The sequence below is a fragment of the Notechis scutatus genome, chromosome Z (genome assembly GCF_049901735.1).
Source record: "Notechis scutatus isolate UNSWTSFEM ecotype Mainland chromosome Z, rNotScu1.2, whole genome shotgun sequence".
Taxonomy (NCBI): Eukaryota; Metazoa; Chordata; class Lepidosauria; order Squamata; family Elapidae; genus Notechis; species Notechis scutatus.
In genome coordinates this window covers 138,749,054-138,762,760 of record NC_142025.1, presented here as the reverse complement: position 1 = coordinate 138,762,760, position 13,707 = coordinate 138,749,054, and the positions used below count along the sequence as shown (strand labels likewise).

At 41.7% G+C, this 13,707-nt stretch overlaps 1 protein-coding gene across 2 annotated transcripts; it reads right to left on the bottom strand.

Annotated features, from left to right (window-relative positions):
* Window positions 1-418: 418 nt before the first annotated feature.
* LOC113418573 (ADP-ribosylhydrolase ARH1-like) lies at window positions 419-11,366 on the bottom strand. Of its 2 annotated transcripts, XM_026677526.2 has the most exons (8): window positions 11,051-11,366; window positions 9,106-9,335; window positions 7,683-7,781; window positions 6,071-6,176; window positions 5,890-5,969; window positions 3,668-3,851; window positions 1,497-1,711; window positions 419-693 (listed from the first exon to the last, which is right to left on the bottom strand). In XM_026677526.2, exons 1-8 carry the CDS (start codon window positions 11,059-11,061, stop codon window positions 530-532), a joined length of 1,089 nt encoding a protein of 362 aa, XP_026533311.1. In that variant the 5' UTR covers window positions 11,062-11,366; the 3' UTR covers window positions 419-529. The 2 variants fall into 2 exon arrangements, with proteins under 2 accessions (XP_026533311.1, XP_087803050.1); XM_087946924.1 differs by lacking the exons at window positions 5,890-5,969; window positions 6,071-6,176.
* Window positions 11,367-13,707: the final 2,341 nt, after the last annotated feature.

The following is a 13,707-nucleotide window of genomic DNA, read 5'->3' as shown; positions in this document are numbered from 1 at the left end:
GAACAGTGATTTGTCTTTCATGGAGAGACTCTGTGATTCTTCCACCACTGTTGAGAATTTAAGCCTAGGACTTATTTTTGCACCCAGAGGCTCCACTTAACTATAAAATATGTGAAATAATAAAAAGCTGCTGCCAGAAATACCGAATATAATGCACAATCCTCTGTGAAATCACAACGCTCTTGCTTATTAAATGGCTAATCTTTCAAGTGAAAGGAAATAGCTCACCTAAAGAACAGGTCAAAGGAGTCAAAATGGCAGCCACAACCATGTGGTTGAAACTCCACCCCAAAAGAGTGGGACTTCAGTCACATGGTTCTGGTTCCATCTTGAAGTTTTTTTTAATCACTTTCCTGTGGAGACTTCTATACAGGATCTTGGGAATCTGGCATGGATCCCTCCTCCAGCACACAAAACTGAGTCAGAATACAGCTACAATTTATTTTGAAAGCAGCAGTTTTCAATCCATTGCAAGTTTTCAACTTATGCCTTCCCAGGAATTGAGGATGTTAGATATGGGAACGGCTTCTCAAACAGACCTCCGCTCCCATGCCAGGCGAAAGAGAGAGTTGGCTGCAGAGACCATCCTGTCTCGGTATTCCAGTTCCGTGTGATTTCCAGATGGGATGTCTTGGAGACCGTATGTAAGGCCCCAGCAGCAAGCTGCGATCACCCCTGTGGAGTCACTGTCCCCTGGAGGACAAGAGAAACATACAGAAAAAAGAAAAGATTATGAGTGGCTGTGATGCATTCCCTGGATGCTTCCCCAGACGCCTCTCCAGATGCTAGTTCAGACAAGGATGAGCTAGCAGCAGAGAGCCATGAGTCAGGAGTGGAGGGGCTAAACACGGGAATAGCCGGACAAGCAAGCAGCCGGCTGAATTAGAGACAGGAGAGGCATAGCTGCAGATAGGAAGCCCAGAGGCTTTGGGTAGAGAGGGCACCCAACTGGTTAGTGGAGATTAAGAAGAACTACCTCCTCCTCTAGATCAGATAACACATAGGGCTAAGAGGAGGCAGGCACAAAGGTCATCTAGGTTACTCATGAGGAGGCAGCCTTCCGCTCTTGACGGAAAAAAAAAACTGCACCAGGAGCAGTTATTTAGCTCAGTAAGGGGAATGAAATGATGCTGGGAACAACACGTCTATTTCCTTGCTGTGTGTTCTTGCCATGCCCTCTGCCCCGGGGATTTGCCTTGGCCTTGTCTTTGCCCCGGGGACTTGCTTTGTTTTGTCCTCGCCTTAGGGATTTGTTTTTCCCTGGTGGACTGGACTTGCCTTGGCCTTGAGGACTAGCGTTAGCTTCTTGTGAGTAGCCTCTGGAACCCTTCGGGATTGAGCTGGTGCTGGCACAAAGGAATACTAATTCAGGCTCGGAAGCCTTAATAAGGACTCATAACACCTGTGTGTGTGTGTGTGTGTGTGTGTGTGATTGGAACAGCACAGCGTGAGTCAGTTCTAGGATCAGGCATTTTACAGGGGAGGTTGCCACTCACCACCATGGAACATGGACTGTCCACAGAGCTGCTCCCAGCTGCTCCCGGCACCCAAGAGGGCATCATAGGCAATCATGGGGGCATCGTGGCCGCTCCGCCCAGCCCACCCATCCAGGCTGAAGGTTTTGTAGATGACATCTCGCTCGGCGGGACCGTAGGCCGGAGGAAATCTAGCTGGGCCCCGGCCATCAGTGAGACCCCGTTCTGAGAGGTACCTAGATGTGGGATAATTCAGTTACGTTTATTTATTCTAGTTATATGGCTGTCTACCTCACAAACAGGGATTCTGAGAGGATGGCATAGGGCTGAAAAACAAGGTAAACAAAAGGACAAAGCACAGCACAATATAGCATGAACAGTAAACATAATCCAATCTTCCCCCAAAGTGCTTTTTCAAACGGCATCTGGACTCTTTTTTTCCTGGCAGAAGTTCCTGGGCTGTAGCCGATTCCTTGAACTCTGCTACAGATTCTCCACAGTTCTAGAAACCTCCCTGGGAAAAGGAGGGGGCCTTTGAAATCAACTCTTTTGCTCCTCTGAGCTGGATGCTCTTGGACTGCCAGGAGGAGGAGGAGGGGGGGGGAGGGGGAGGAAGGAGAAGGAGAAGGAGAAGGGAAAAAAAGAACTGCTCCGCTGAAGCGGAGCAACTCTGCAAGTTCACTGTGGAAGAACCAGCCATTCAAAACAGACAATAAAGAGTGCCATTGTTTCTTAAACACTAGTTTTCCCGCATATTTATCTTTCATACTAAAAAAAAGGCATCCTCTGGCTCCACTTGCCTTGTGAAAAAGCACTTTGGGACAACCATGGCATGGATAACTGAGAATCTCCACAGACATAATCCAATCTTCAAACCATTCTCAAGCGGACTTTTAACCTCTGGCCCAATATTTGTGTGTGTGTGTGTGGGGGGGGGAATAAGTGGAAGGCCGATAGGTTCAGAATATCTGGAATTTGGGAAATGAATATGCTGTTCCAAACAGCAGGTGTTGTTCGGACAGAGAACTACACTTCCTGAGTCCCACTTAATGACTTTGTTTCCTGAAAGACACATAGACACCCTGCTGGATCTCATGGGGCAGATAGAGATAAATGCAGGTAGGATTTAGAAGGGACTGTAGTTGGTAACCAGCACCTTGAATTGTATCTGAAAACTTATTTATATCCTGCCTTTATTATTTTTATAAATAACTCAAAGCAGTGAACACACAATATTTCACCTGCTTGGCTCGGGGTAAAGGCGTGAATGTGTTATTATCATTATATATCATTATATTATCATTAGTTATTATCACACTAATGAACTTTGACCCTTTGCTGGTAGATAACCTTACACAGCAGCTACAAGCATGAAGGAACATAAGAGTCCTGAAAAATCGTGTAAACCAGGGAACTAGGAGGTGATTTCTCCCTTCCTCCATATTAGTTGGAATATCCCCAGAGGATTCCCCAAGTTGGGAAAGTAGATCCTAAAAAAAAAAATCTTCAAATTGCTTCTGTCTGTCTATTATTCATCTATCTATCTATCTATCATCTATCTATCTATCTATCTATCTATCTATCTATCTATCTATCTATCTATCTATCTATCTATCTACCTACCTACCCACCTACCTATCTAATCTGTCTGTCTGTCTGTCTATGTAGTCTGTCTGTCTATGTATCTGCCTACCTACCTACTTACCTATCTAATCTATCTAATCTATCTATCTGCCTACCTACCTACTTACCTATCTAATCTATCTATCTATCTATCTATCTATCTATCTATCTATCTATCTATCATCATCATCATCTATCTATCTATCTTTCTATCTTGTCTGTCTGTCTATCTATCTATCTATCTATCTATCTATCTATCTATCTATCTATCTATCTATCTATCTATCTATCTATCATCTATCTATTTTTCTATCTGCCTACCTGTCTACCTACCTATCTAATCTGTCTGTCTATCTGTCTATGTAGTCTGTCTGTCTATCTATCTGCCTATCTACCTACTTATCTATCTATCTATCTATCTATCTATCTATCTATCTATCTATCTATCTATCTATCTATCTATCTAATCTATTATCACATTTCTGAACTGCTCATCTCCTATTCTATTGCTCCCAGCTTTAATCAAAAGCCCTGAATTCCTTGTTCCTTCTCTTGCCCCAACTACTTACCATTCCCATTTCTCTTGGAAATAGGACCAAGCAGCTACATTGGCTTCAGTCTCAATCCCAGCAGCCTGGATGTATTCCAGGGCAACGGGCAGAGTCTTCAGCAACCCAGGTCCCCAGAGCTCAAGGGGCAGTCCCTGGACAGCATATGCAGTGAAGAGGGCTGAAGCCAGAGATCCCAGATAGCCTAAACAGAGGAAGTAGAGAAAGGACATACCTTTCAGGACTCTATAGACCCCCACTTTCCCCCCTTTTATTGAATTACTGAAATTTACCCCAAGCTCCCAAAGGTAAGGCCTGTATAACAACTTTGTTCAATGACCAGCCAAACATGCAACACAAAAGTAAAATCAAACAGGTGAAATAAAATATGAACATAACAAGGGTCTCTGTAATAAAAGGGTAACATAGGTTACTATGATTATGTGCTGTCGAATTGTTTTCCACTTCTGGTGGCCACATAGATAAGAGCAGGTAAGTGTTGGCTTGTTGGCTTTGATAATGGGTGTGTCAAGATGTTTCACAAAAAATCCTAGCACCAAACGAGTAAGGAGAGAATGGGAAACAGACAATATAGCTAAGCTCATCCCCAAAGGATTTTCATAGGACAAGAAATTTCATAGAAACTATACTATGTTTCTGTGCTGGTATGTTAATTAATAGTGCAAGTGTAAACAGTGCATCTAAAATATTACAATCTATGGAGTAAAATACATATTTTACTATATGCTAACATGCTTGTAAAGCCACAGAAGAGGCTGTAGTTCCTGGGAATGCTCAGAAAGATAAATCTATCTCAGTATCTACTTCTGTCCTACTACCGCAGCACCATTTAAGGGTGTCCTGACATATCGGAGCAGCTCTGTAGCAGACAAAAAAGCTCTACAGAGAATCATTAAAACTGCCCAGAATATCATTGGGCTCCAGCTACCAGCCCTGGATGACATCTTCGCATCTCGCTATTTGAGGAAGATGCACAACATTCTCAGAATCTCTTCCCATCCCGTTTACAATCTTTATGAATTGTTGCTTTCTGGCAGAAGATACAGAACAATTGAAACTCGGACCACACATTTTCTGAATAGTTTTTATCCCAGAGCTATAATTGCACTTAACAATGAACTTAAATATCACCATCAGCAAGCTGTTGGACAATATTACTTGGTATGTTATATGGAAATTACTTGGTCTGTTGTGTGTTTTTAGGAGGCGGGGAATTTTGGCGGGTGGGGAGGTGTTTGGGGATTGTCGTTTGTGTGTGCATGTTGAGACTGGTCTCTGGGTGTTATGTGAATTTTGTTGTATGTGTACTGTGTATATACATACAATGACACTAAAGAATTCAATTCAATTCAACATTGCCTAAAACAAGAAAACTAAGATATAATAAAGCTGAATTGATCATTCTGGTCTATGACTATAATAAAAACTGATTGATTGAAAGTTGAATTGATGAATAAAACAAAAGCATTTATTCCTGAGACCAAGTTTGCCTTATTTTCATTGTGGCAACACAGAGTTTGGCTACTGCACAAGTGAAGGAGGGTTTCAAATCTCTAAAAGAAGATTCACATAGAAATTGTCTGATTTTCCTAGGATTTTACATATTAGGAACAAGCTCAAACAGAATTTTTCCAACAATAATTTGGGGGAAAGTGGCTTGGCCCTATTTATTTTAGAAATCCCATTCAGATTACACCAATGAAGATAGGAAAAATATGTATTATTCAGTATTTGTGATATCATCAACACAATAACAATCACTCATGTTTAGCAACACCAAATCTCAGAAAATTCCAACAACACATCAACAGGTCCTTAATCTACACCTCAAAAAAGTCAATTGTACTGCTTTAGACTCTACCACTACATTCTGCTTTATGGACCTGCTCAACCAGTGGTGGGATTCAATTTTTTTTACTACCGGTTCTGTGGGGGTGGCTTGGTGGGCGTGGTAGGGGAAGGATACTGTAAAATCTCCAGTCAGAGGTGGTTTTTGCCGGTTCTCTGAACTACTCAAAATTTCCACTACCGGTTTTCCATAAATGGTCAGAACCTGCTGAATACCACCTCTGTGCCCAACCTGTGTTACTACTGCAGGCCCAACCACAGGGCAATTTTTCTGTATTGTAGAAAAGCTGCCCAGCATAAACATAACCTTGTTTTATTTTTACTTTCCTTGAGACCGGTCAGTCATGCAACAATGGCCCCATATGTCTTTTTACCTGTGGGGTGGTGATGTGTCATTCTTCCACTTTCTATGCTGACTTGGATCAAGGTGTTGAGATCAGAAGGATGAGGATACCTGGAGGAGATATTGGCTGGGAATCAGGATGATCTTGTGTTGACTTTTGATCATTCTGCCATTGCTACTTTGCATGTATTTTCTTCTCCCGCATGTATTACCTAAGCCCAATGCACATGGACCTCATAGCTGCACCACAACCGGTTGCGTTAGAGTTGAAGGGAATGTGATATCCACCTGGCTCTCCTGGATGTAACTGAGATGTTCCTAGAAGGAGGTGGGGGGGGGGGGGAAATAGCACACTGAAAAGTTTATTGGCCAAATGACATTGGATTTTCAGTTAGACATCCTTTGTCCTGAACATATTCATTTAAAAAACAAAACAGTAAAGGTTTTGGTACAAAGTGAAAGATTTGTGTATGGCTACCTTGAAACAATAGAAAATACTTGTAGCTCGGGTTTTTGATTTAGGCAGTGGTTTGCTCTCTAAGCTTGTTTCAGTTTAGTTTCTGAACATTTTGTTATCAGATTAGGTCAGGTAACATCATCAGCAGGTTGGTTGTGTGATTGGTTGTTCGTTTGGAGCTATATTTAAATTTTGAGCAGCTGATTGGTTCTCTTATTGATTGGTCGTTCAAATGGTCTAGTTTCTTACATATTCATATAAGCATATTGATTTAGAATGATCCAGGGAAGAAAGAAGGAATAAATTTGTAAGGCAGAAAATAAGAGGAAAGTGTGAGAAATTCAAAATAAATCCAGATTTTGTTTGCCACAAGATCACATTGAACAGTCTTTCTCAACCTTGGCAACTTCAAGATAGCTGGACTTCAGTTCCAAGAATTCACTAACCAGACATGTTGTTGAATTCCAGGAGCTGAAGTCAAAACATATTAACGTTGGTTGCCAAGGTTGAAAAATAACGGGGTAAAGAGAAACACTGATAGGTTTCAAGATTCTGTTACTCTATTTACTACAATACATTTGCTATGTAACCTTAGGGTGTCATTCAACTCTGCTTAAAGAAATTTAGAACTAACTGTGGGAAAGGGGAAGGAATGAGCAAGCTATTAAGGGAAAAAAGGAGAAATGAATTAAAGAAGAAGAAAGTGTGAAGAATTCAAAATAAACCCAGATGAAATTTGTTCGCCACAAGGTCATGTAGAACACAAGGTTTCTGGATTTCAGTTCCAAGAATTCACTAACCAGACATGTTGTTGAATTCCAGGAGCTGAAGTCAAAACATCTTAAAGTTGCCAAGGTTGAAAAACATTGGGGTAGGAAGAAACACTGATAGGTTTCAAGATTCTGTTATACTATTTTACTACAAGAAAGAGCAACCCTGGAATTTTGAACATGCCTTCTTAAAAAATTAGACTTAACTCAAAGAGCTGCTAGTTTTGTAACTTTAATGCAACATAATGTATAGTGGCATTTACAATGTGAAGATAGTAAGTGTGGTCTGTCTGTCAGAACTGAACTTTCCAAGTTGTTAAGTGAATCCTGTTTTTTCCATTGTGTTTGCTTGTTGGAAGCCAGCTGGGAAAGTCACAAATGGCAATCACATGACCCTGGGATGCTGCAACTGTCATAAATACATGCTGGTTGTCAAATGCCTGGATTTTGATCATATGACTGGTCATAAATATGAGGGCCAGTCATAAGTCACTCTTTTCAGTGATCTTGTAACTTTGAACAATCATTAACTGAATGGTTTTAAGTCAAGGACTATCTGTACTTAAAACATACAAAAATAAATAGGTTGTGTATTACCCAGAATACTGGTGGGTCCAGGTTTTCTTCCCTCCATATCTTTCATGGCCTCTACATAGCATCTTGCCAGCTCCTGGAACAAGGGTTCCCCAGTCTTCCCTATGCAAAAAAGATGGGAAACACAAGAGAACAATTTTTATTTTCAAATCTGAGATTACAATCTACTTTGCTCTTGTCCTTCTTTTGATTCAGTTTATCTCCAATAGAAACTTACTCAAAACTCCTATATGCAGGGATCTTCTGAAGGATCCCTTTTCCTCTAATATTTTTCTTGCTGACTATGCTGATTGTAGAGATAAAACTTGTCCGGCAACCAAGCTTTACTGCATCCAATTAGGAAAGGTTGTTGAGAAAAACATTTGTGTTACCACTGCTAAGAATATGAGCCTTCATACCTCAACACCATCTTGAATCACCCACCTCAAGAATGTGAGTATCCAAAAATGATGTGAGCTACCCAGAGACACAAATGTTGAGAGACAGATATACAAAATTGAATAAAGAACTAAAAAAATGAAATCATTCTATAATCCCAAAATCTAAATTCAGAAGGCTTGTAGCACTAGTTGCAAGCCAGCATCCTAGAAATGTCTGTTTATGTCCTATAATCCAGGTAGCTACTGTTCCTATTGATTTCATGACTGTTTTGACTAATTGGTAACAGAACAGGAGTAGTCTGCCACTATTATCTTTGACTTCCAGTCATCTAGGTCAGTGGTCACCAACTTTTGCAGCTTGGCAGCCCAGCTGGGGGGGAGGGGAAGTGGGCTGTGTGAATGGTGGGCTGGCATGCACATGCGCCCAGCTTGACTTGCATGAGCATACATGCATGCACACACAGGATGACTGCAAGTCGAGCTGCATGCATGCACCTGTGTTTGCTGGCCTACTGCCTGTTTGCAAATAGGCCACAGCCCAGCAGTGGGCTGCGGCCTGAGAGTTGGGGACCCTGATTTAGTCAGTAGTTCTCAACCTCAGCAATTTTTAAAAGGGTGAACTTCAACTCCCAGAATTCCCCTGCTGGCTGGGGAAATCTGGGAATTGAAGTCCAACAATGTCAAAGTAGCTGAGGTTAAGAAACACTAATCTAAGCTATAACCCTAGTATTTCCTGCTATTTGCCTAGCTGAGTACTAACGAGCTTGAATACTGCTTAATTTTTATAACATCAGGCAAGAATTTAAAATGGTGACCTATTGCCATTGCTGGTTAAAAAGCTGGAGTTGCTACTATTGGATAAGTCCTGCAGGGCCCTCTAAGATAGGAGACAGATGCACCTGGTAACATTTTACCAAGACTATTTAATAAATTGAATAAACCACCAACTCCTATAAAGCACCACATGAGAGAAGTATTATTTGGGGACGGGAACCAAAATTTGCAAAACAAGACCACAAGGCTTCTCATTGCTTCCAACTGCTCACCTGTGGCAAGGGCCTCAGCAGTTGCCAGGTGCAGCACAGTGTCATCGCTGACTGGCCAATCTGGAAGGGCTACACGGATCTTGCCAAGTCCCCCCATTTCCTGCAGCTCTTGGTGAATCTGGGGCCCCGAAGTACAGTATTCCCAGCGCTGGTTGCGATATCCAAGGGCATCACCAACTCCAGAGAGCACCATGGCTGCATGATAGTGTTCTTGGGAGGGAGTACGGTAGCTACAGGGGAAAAAAAAATTACAAAAGGCAGCACCCCTACCCTGTGTAAAACCTTCCCATGCATGTATTGCAAAATATTGAAATGTATTAAAAATATCCTTCTGAAACCTGCAATTTGTATTAATTCCTAGGATCTGTTTGCTGAAGTTGCATACCCCATCCTGTTTCCCCAACTAAACTGGCCAGTCCTTAGGAAGGGGCACATTTAGTAGAATTAGTATTTTGAAACCAGCATGTCATGAAATAAGATTGCACCAGGGTTAACCTGAAATTCACACACACAAACTAAAAATTATAATTTGCATTAAAAGGATTCTATGTTGTCATCAGACTGATATTTTATTAGCAGTCACACATCACAGTAATAAAAATAGAAAAGTTATACAAGGAGGCTTAGACATGAATTGAAAGTGTGCTATTTCTCTGAGGAATATAGGTAGTTTTGACATATATCACCACAATTGGGACCAGAATTTCCATTGCCAAGCAAGGCAGTTGCTAAACGAATTGAATCCAATTTTATTTTTGTCATAGTTCAGTGAATTTACTGAACTTGTTATGTGAATCACATGATCGTTAAGCAAATCTGGCCATTGACTTGCTTGGGGAAAGCCAGCAGGAAAGGTCACAAATTGTGATCACATGACCTCAGGATGCTGCAATCGTTGTCAATACACACCAGTTGCCAAAAATCCAAATTTTGATCAGGTGATTGTAGGATTGCTGTGAAAGTTATAAGTGCAAAGGCTGGTTGTAAGTCATCCTTTTCACTACCATTGTAAATTTGAACAGCCACTAAACAAATGGCTCTAAGTTGAGGGATACCTGAAGTAACTTTCCAGTATGAATCTAACTAGCTAATTTTATGGTTGATCTCTGAAAGCTGCATAAAAACACCCTCCAAATCAAGATCCTGTAACAGCAAAACCACATTGTGGTATTTCTGCCAAAGGGTGCATTCCATCAAACAACCAGCAGACAAGCTCAATTTAAGGAGGATTTTTGGAGTAAGTTTGAAATCTGGAAAGTTTGCAGCTGCGATTTTTATGGAAACTCACAGAAAGAGAAAGACCACTGAAAAGCGTGGGATTAAAAAGGAGCTCCATTCGACTGGCGTACAGCGCCGCTTTCCAAGGCCTAATGTGGCTATTATTGAGATGCCGCTGTATTACATCTATTACGGTAGCGAGTTCCCTAAAAGCAAGAATGCTACCCGCTGCAGAAAGCTGGTGATACTCCTGCGGTCTGAGAGCCGCGATAGTTTAGCTTAGCCGTCAGCGGATTCTCACGCCCTTTCTCCCTAACACACCCGAAAGAACCGCGTTGCAAAAAAGGTAAGGAAACGCAAGGAGAGGAACCAGGTGAGAAGGTAAAAAGGAGGATCTGGAGGACGACGTGCTCTTAAATCAACTGCCCTGCAGATGACTAAGAAAGCCACAGCAATCGAATACACTTGCATGCTTGTAGAATTCTTTATTGGCCAAGTGTGATTGGACACGCAAGGAATTTGTCTCCAGTGCATAAGCTCTCAGTATACATACAAGCAACAAGTGATAAATCATGATTACAATCATAAACACTACCGTCATAAATCATAAGATGCAACAGTGATTGTCATAGGATACTAAATAAGCAATTAACATGAATCTGATTATTGATTAACGGTTAATTGATTATTAATAGGCGAAGTAGAGTGGGTGCGAGCAACCGCTTACGATCCATCCATGACTGCGGGGAGGGGCGGGGCACTGCTCCGTCTTCGTCTGTCCAACTTTGAAAAACCACTCGCCACACGACGGGCTGCTCGTCCAATGAGAGGACTTTAAACGGAAAGAGGCTACAAATCCTCTCCCCGCCCACCCCCCAACCATGTCGGGCCTGCCCGACCCCCTCCCGCCCTCTGGCAGCGCTTTGCTGAGATTTCAAGTCGCTGCCCGGAAGGTTTTCCGTTTATAACTCCATTGATTTTCGCATTATGTAAAATGGACGTACGGAGAAGTGGCTCAGGGGGTCGGTTTCCTATCAGATCTCTAGGGATTTCTAGATTCCGCAGGCTGTTTGCAGAGGAGAGGCTAAATCAAACTCAGCAGCTTTAAAGTACAGAATAGAATGGAACGGAACAGAACAGAATAGAATTCTTTATTGGCCAAGTGTGATTGGAGACACAAGGAATTTGTCTTCGTGCAAATGCTCTCAGTAGTCCTCGACTTACCAACAGTTCATTTAGGAACCATTCAAAGTTACAATGGCAATGGAAAGAGTGACTTATGACCATTTTTCACACTTGCAACCATTGTAGTTACAGGATCAAAATCTGGATGTGTGGCAACTAACTCATATTTATGACGGTTGCAGTGCCCCAGGATCATGTGGTTTGCCTTTTGAGGCCTTCCGACAAGCAAAGTCAGAAGCCAGATTCACTTAACAGTGTTACTAATTTAACCACTGCACTCAACAACTGTGGCAAGAAAGGTGGTAAGGGGGGAGGGCAAAACTCACTTAACAAACCTCTCTGTTAGCAACAGAAATTTTGGGCTCAATTGTGGCCGTAAGTCGAGGACTACATGTGGATTTCAGCTTCCAGAATTCTCCAACCAGCATGCTGGCTGGGGAATTCTGGGAGTTGAAGTCCACACAACTAAAAGTGGCTGAGGTTGAGGTATACTGGTTTTAAATCGCCAGGAAGGAGGGGGGCCGTGTTTAGATTGTGCTTCATAGAACTGCAGAGTGCAGAGATAATTTGGTAGAATTGTGGGAGAATTCTTTTCAATGCAGATAGTTTTCTATCGCTAGAGCTTTGCCTCCTCCTGATCAGGAGTTTGGGATCTTTTTTTTTGTAATTAATAGGTCTTGTGGCCTGAAAATGTTTGAAAATTCCTAGTCTAGATTGCTCATCCCTCTTCATTGTGAGTATGTATTGGGGAGGAAAAATGAATAATCTTAATTTATGGTGTGCCAGCTCCTTTTCTGTATATGACATTCAGTATCTGGATTCCAGTTGATTATACATACACAAAGTAAAGCCAGGTAGTGTACTTGAAGCAAAGGCTACTCAATAAAAACCTTAATCCTGGCACACCAGTGTTTCTCCACCTTGGCAATTTTGAGATGTCTGGACTTCAACTCCCAGAATTTTCTATTCAACATGATGGCTAGGGAATTCTGGGAGTTGGTCCACATAGCAACTTGAGAAACATTGGGCTACTACTAGATCATAAGTACATAAAATGTGCGGGGGGGGGGGAATAATGGTCAACCACTGCATTGCTTCAAGGGAGAATTTCATTTCCACCGTTCTCAACTGCCTTTTGGTTGGTTGGGTTTCAAAGGACATTCTCTGCTCCTAATGTTAGCCAGATCTCCAGCATGGGTTTCTGCAGAATGCTTGCTATTGGCTGCCATAGAAACAGGGAGGGGAGCATAGGCATTTGGGATGGGGAAGCGAGCTGATCTGCAATAATCCCATGAGATCAGGAAGGGAGGTTTGTACTTACGAATTATGGTGCTGCTGAGTTTTTTATACTCTGTCAAGGCCAACCATCCTGAGACTCAAGATGTGAAAAATATCTGAAAAGCTTTTCCATAACATCATACAGGATGTTGATTGGACTCTCAGCTCTGGACCCTGGGGAGAGGTATTTGGGGTGACTTTCAGCATGTAACCTTCGTGCATTTTGAATCAGATCTTGCCTTGCTTTCGCTATGTCAAATTTAGTAAAAAATACCTCTTCTCTAATTCAGTGGAGCTGGGGTTTTCTTTCTTGAGTTTTGAATGGAGGCAGGCCTAACACCTAGTCTAATCACTCTATGCTTAACAGAGTTCCACTGGAAACAGTACATTAAGCCATAATACGTTTTGCATGTTGCCCAAACCCAGCCATTGTGAATTGCAAATCATAATTTATTGTTTAGCAACCCAGCCAGTTATAAAATATGGTATCCAGTCACAGAAAGAATTGGCTGGTTCCAAACTCCACCCATTTGGCCAGCCTGTTTAACAATGGTTTATTGAACCAGTCTAAATGGCACATTTCACTTAATGCTTGAACTTAAAAAGTTCTAGACTTTGTTTCGACAAAGTGTGTTGACTTATCTGAGCTTAGAGTAAACACTGTTAAGATTTACAGTAAAGGGGTTGGATACAATTTTGTAGGAAGCTTCTTCTACCTTAGCACATAATTCTTTTTCAGTCTTTAATGCCACCATTGTTCATAATCTGTTGTCTTTAGAATGTTAGCATTATTTGTTTCCCATCTAAGAATTCTGTCCTGAAATTTGAGGTATAATAGGAAAAAAAGGCTTGCTCTCTGACAAGAGATCATTTACCTCTTCTACTGAGCAACAGCAGTGTTTCACCATTTGATGCCTTATA

Coding starts and splice junctions, on each gene's coding strand:
- LOC113418573 (XM_026677526.2), bottom strand. Junction 6,177..7,682: donor TGGACCCACCAGTATTCTGG/GTAATACACAAC, acceptor ACCTCCTTCTAG/GAACATCTCAGTTACATCCA. Junction 694..1,496: donor ACAGTCCATGTTCCATGGTG/GTGAGTGGCAAC, acceptor CTTGTCCTCCAG/GGGACAGTGACTCCACAGGG.